The sequence below is a fragment of the Camellia sinensis genome, chromosome 1 (genome assembly GCF_055761805.1).
Source record: "Camellia sinensis isolate YWXY chromosome 1, ASM5576180v1, whole genome shotgun sequence".
Lineage (NCBI taxonomy): Eukaryota > Viridiplantae > Streptophyta > Magnoliopsida > Ericales > Theaceae > Camellia > Camellia sinensis.
Window position 1 is genome coordinate 96,674,161 of NC_138961.1, and position 5,236 is coordinate 96,679,396.

Genomic DNA, 5,236 nt, shown 5'->3' on the forward strand with positions numbered 1-5,236 from the left:
CATCGACCTTCAAATCTACGCGAGTATGACACCTCAAGTGGTGTCTCAACCTCCGGATCAGGAGCAAGCATCGGGAAAATAGGTGCATACCTATAGCAGTGAAAAGCATGATAGTGGCAATGAGAATACAGAATACACAGAAAATGCAGAATGCGGAGTCTGGGACGTAATGTGTGGAGTGTGTAGTGTACAAGTAATGTAGAGCAGAAATGAAAATCAGAAAGGCGAAATGTACCTCCCAAGCTCTCCAATAGCCGCCTACTATGTTCCCGCTCCTGCGGGAGGTCAAGCTCATGTAGCAGTAAAGGGTAGCAAGGCCAGCACCACCCCAATCGAAATGCCGAACCTGGGATAAGTCCACTAGAGCACTCAGAAAATGTAGCCCGACCGTGTTCCCCCTATCGGAGAATAATGTGGTCCCGAAAAGGAACATCAGAAATTCCCGAGCGCACTACTCCGTAGCCATAACAGTCTCGGGCTCATTCCCTCTGTAATGATCTGTGAACTAGGTGTATCTAACTGTGCCCGATGACCAGTAGACGGGTGAATGAGCTCCGAGTAGATAGGTCCATCATGCCTCCCACTCACCCATATCAGAATCATATGGGATCAGCCGACCTCCCACATCGCGGCCTGTCATCATAGCAAAGTCGTATGGGGTCATCGTCATGTCCTCGGTAGCTGAAAAATGGAATGAGTTGGTGGTGTCCCATCATCTCTCTACCAGCGCACCCAGGAGAGTCCGACTCGCCGCAAGACGCGATAACCCCATGCAAAATGGGCCGAACCCTACCTCATCAATAATCTGTCAAACATCGTCTGGGAGCTCCATGTACCATTCCCTCGCTATAATCGACCCATATGCCCGGGTAGAACGGAAAGCTACCTGTGTTCAGAATGAGCAGAAATATAGTGTGAGTTGTGTTCAGAATGAGCAAAAATGCAGTGTGTGAACTGTGTTCAGAATGAGCAGACATGCAGTGTGTGAGTTGTGTTCAGAATGAGCAGAAATGCAGTGTGTAAGCTGTGTTTAGAATGAGCAGAAATACAATGTGTGAGTTGTGTTCAGGATGAGCAAAAGTGTTGTGTATGTAAATGTGTTCAGAACGAGCAGATAAAATACAAAGCGAAAGCATGAAGTATGCAAGAAATACAAAATACATCGCAGAAAATGTAAGAGTGCAGTATGCACCTCAGACGCGTAGTGAGATAGGTGAGACTCCGGCTCCCATAGTAGCAAGTCTGCGGGTGCTCGTCGCGTAAAGTCTGTAAAATGATGAAAAGTGTTGGGTGGTAAGATGTGCTCCTCGGGACAGTACGTCGTAAGGTCGAAGGGCCAAATCCTAAAAGGCAGCGGAATGATGTCTGGCTCCTTCTCCATCCCCAGAGGACCCTCGTTGTATGAAGCATCGTCAACCATCTGAAAAGAATGTGCAAAATGAGCAAAAATGAGCAAAATGAGCTAAAATTGCCAAAAGTCAACAAAAGTCAACTCTCGGGAAGAGAAAAAGTCAAAGAAAGTCAAAACCCGGGAAAATGTGCTAAACTTCGAGAGAAATATGCCTCAAGTGGTGAAAATGGAGAAAGAAGCTTTGAAAACAAATTCTGATCGGTTGAAAGTGAAGGAAATCAGAAGATCTTAGTGAGTCAACTTCGCGTGGGGCGTTGGAAATAAAATAATGTATTTTTATAATATAACAAAACTTAAGAGGCAAGAATATAATTACTAAAACCTTAGGATCAAGATTGTAAAGAAAAAAGGACCAAAGTGGAACAAGATAGAAAGTATAAGGATCATATTGAAGAAATTCAAAGTACCGGAGCCAAACTGAAACTTACAAAAAATTAGGGACCATTGATGTAATTAGCTTAAAATAAAATTAACCTTTTTCTTTTTAGAATCTTGTTTAAATTTTTAAAGAAAGTATAATAGTATTTTTATAGGCAATTATGTGATTAGTATTAGAGTAATGCTAGTTATTATGGAAAAAACATTATGAAATGTTTTATGAAAATTCTCCAATCATGAATTATATATACAATAAAACACCACACTAATTAAAGGATAAAAAAATTTTCATAAAACATTTCATGATATTTTTTTTCATAATCCCTAACATTACTAATGGTTGTTTGGGATGTATTAAATTAATATACTTTTTAATTTTTTTATGAAAAATATATAAAAAAATAAAAAGATGATATGACTAAAAAAAAGTAAAAAGATAGAAAAAATATACTATTTTAGTTCATGTCAAACTAGTATTATGCGAGTAGAATTGTTGCAAAATTAAATACAAATACACCGCATGAAGTTAAAAAGTGGATAACTAATGCAATCCTCCTTAAATCTCTCCCCGTGTGACTACCCTTAGACTAATTCATGATATGATATAAGATATCATTACATCATTATATATATATATAAGTCCAAACCTTTTTTTAGATGGATATATATCCAAATCTTAAATGTCAATACGATTATGCAAATCTAAATTCAAATTGGTCAAATCCAAATTTTATTTATCTAATCAAATCAAATATATACTTTTTTTATTGCTCAAAAATTAATTTCTTTAATTACATCATCAACATCAATTTGGATAAGAATCAATTACCAAGTAAATCTATAACTGATCTAATCCTACTATGACTAAAATAGGTCTTCTTCACATATCACATATATATATATATAGGTATACACTGTCGACACCAAACCAATCGTAAGTTTGAGGGCTTGTTTGTTTGAAAAGAAGGGAAGAAAAAAAAAAAAACATGGGTAAGGGAGGAATATCTGGAGAGAACATGGCAGCGTGGCTGCTTGGCGTGAATGCTCTTAAAATTCAACCATTCCATCTTCCTCCTCTTGGTATATATATGTGTGCATGTTTTGTTAATTGTGTTTAGAATGATGAAAATTGTAGCTTAATTTTGCTTTTGATTTTCTTACGTAATAATAATGCGTATTTGTATTATTTGTCTTATTACTCATGGGGTTATTTATGTTCTTCATAATTTTTTAGGTCCCCACGATGTTAGAGTTAGCATGAAAGCTGTTGGTATCTGTGGCAGTGATGTTCATTACCTCAAGGTGATATATTATCTATTGACAATCATCAATTAAAAAATTAATGATAAAAGAGACCATGGATTTACTTGAAGGGCTCTTTATCAAATACATTACTGGTTGTGAATGTTGTGTATAATTTCAGAAAATGCGATGTGGAGACTTCGTTGTGAATGAGCCGATGGTGATCGGACACGAGTGTGCAGGAGTCATAGAAGAAGTTGGGAGTGAGGTGAAATCATTAATGAAAGGTGACCGAGTGGCTTTGGAGCCTGGCATTAGTTGCTGCCAATGCAATCCTTGCAAGGAAGGTCGTTACAATCTATGCCACGACATGAAGTTCTTCGCTACTCCTCCCATTCACGGTTCTCTTGCCAATCAGGTCACTAAATAAAATAAAATCTATTTTATATTACTTTTGCCCTTTTTGATCAAAATAGTGTGTTTGGTTTGAATTTTTTGATTTAAGTTTTTTGAAAATTGAGTTTTTTGGTTTTTATGTTTTTTTTTTTTGTTTTTAGTGAATATTTTTAAAATTTTAAACATTTTTTTTTTACTCTTTTAGATGCACCTTACTTAGATATATCTAAAAAGTAAAAAAATTGAGAAAAAATATTTTTAAAAATTAATAAATACATAAAAATACAAAAAATGTACTGAAGTCTCGTATTTTTTTTTATATTTTTGGTATTTAGTGAATTTTTAAAAGGTTTTTTTTCACAATTTTTTTACTTTTTAAGTATATTTATGTTAGATATATCTAAAAAGTAAAAAAAAAAAAAGACTTAAAATATTTAAAAAATTCAGTAAAAACAAAAAAACACGAAAAACAAGAAAGTAGAATTTTCTGAAAATTGTTTTTTGAAAAACCTATCGAAGCAATTAGTTTTTTTTTTTTTTTTTAGATTTATAATTATTAGTTGGATTGGATTGATGGTATTTGACAGATAGTGCATCCTGCAAGTTTATGCTTTAAGTTGCCTGATAATGTAAGCATGGAGGAAGGAGCAATGTGCGAGCCCCTCAGTGTCGGTGTGTATGCTTGTTTCCGTGCTCAAATTGGTCCTACAACCAACGTATTGATCATTGGAGCGGGACCTATAGGTCTGGTTACAATGCTCGCTGCTCGTGCTTTTGGAGCCCCCAGAATTGTGATCGTAGATGTGGATGACCACCGCCTCTCTGTTGCCAAAGATCTTGGTGCAGATGGAGTAGTCAAAGTTTCATCAAATATGCAGGTTTGCACTATTTGCATAGAAACCAATCACAGAATGACACTGTAAACTGGTAATTCCCAAAAATTTGCCATTTTTTTTAACAGAAGTGTCTTTGTAGGATGTGGGTAAAGAAGTAGAACAAATTCGAAAAGCCATGGGAGGTGAAGTGAGTGTGACCTTTGATTGTGCTGGTTTTAGCAAAACCATGTCGACAGCCTTGAGTGCCACAGCCTCTGGTGGCAAAGTTTGCCTAGTTGGAATGGGACATTGTGAAATGACCGTCCCGCTCCCTCCCGCTGCTGCAAGGTATTTGATTCAATTTTTTTTTTTTTTTTTTTTTTTTCAATTCATTTGATATTGAAGTCACCAACAAAATTTTAGTAATTTTTAGCTTTGATGATGGTTGATTGGTTTTTTATGGTTTTTTACTTACAGGGAGGTTGACGTGGTTGGTATTTTCCGATATAAAAACACGTGGCCAGTATGTCTTGAATTTCTGAGCAGCGGAAGGATTGATGTGAAGCCGCTGATAACCCACAGATTTGGATTCTCCCAGAAGGAGGTGGAGGAAGCCTTTGAAACGAGTGCTCGTGGTGGCAAAGCCATCAAAGTTATGTTTAATTTGTAGGGTGGCTGAGGAAGGTTTTTATACTAGGATAGTTTGAATTAAGTTAGTTCGTATAAATAATTGATCGATTCCTTAACTATTTGATTAGTTCAATAAAATTTTAAATGTTAAATCTTGCTAGTAGAGGTTGAAGAAACCTTTGAAACACAACCTAACTTGCATTTAAGTAATGATATGGGCCAATCAAGATCTTATTTTACAATAACTTCTCCAATTATACTTCAAAATAATTGGGCTCGTCAAGAATATTTCTACTCCTATGCAAACTTTGTCCGGCTTGTGTGATTTTGATGATTTGAGTTAGATGGACCCCACCCACCTTGG

General features: G+C 36.1%; 1 protein-coding gene across 1 annotated transcript; it reads left to right on the forward strand.

Annotated features, from left to right (window-relative positions):
* Positions 1–2,705: 2,705 nt before the first annotated feature.
* Positions 2,706–5,032, forward strand: LOC114301086 (sorbitol dehydrogenase). The gene is made up of 6 exons (XM_028245995.2): positions 2,706–2,869; positions 3,024–3,091; positions 3,213–3,449; positions 4,015–4,305; positions 4,403–4,590; positions 4,720–5,032. Exons 1-6 carry the CDS (start codon positions 2,776–2,778, stop codon positions 4,910–4,912), a joined length of 1,071 nt encoding a protein of 356 aa, XP_028101796.2. The 5' UTR covers positions 2,706–2,775; the 3' UTR covers positions 4,913–5,032.
* Positions 5,033–5,236: the final 204 nt, after the last annotated feature.

Excerpts from the sequence above, each read along its gene's own strand:
- LOC114301086 (XM_028245995.2), top strand. The coding sequence starts at position 2,776 with ATGGGTAAGGGAGGAATATCTGGAGAGAACATGGCAGCGTGGCTGCTT. Across the intron at positions 4,306-4,402 it reads AAGTTTCATCAAATATGCAG|GATGTGGGTAAAGAAGTAGA; the intron begins GTTTGCACTATT and ends GTGTCTTTGTAG. Across the intron at positions 4,591-4,719 it reads CTCCCTCCCGCTGCTGCAAG|GGAGGTTGACGTGGTTGGTA; the intron begins GTATTTGATTCA and ends TTTTACTTACAG.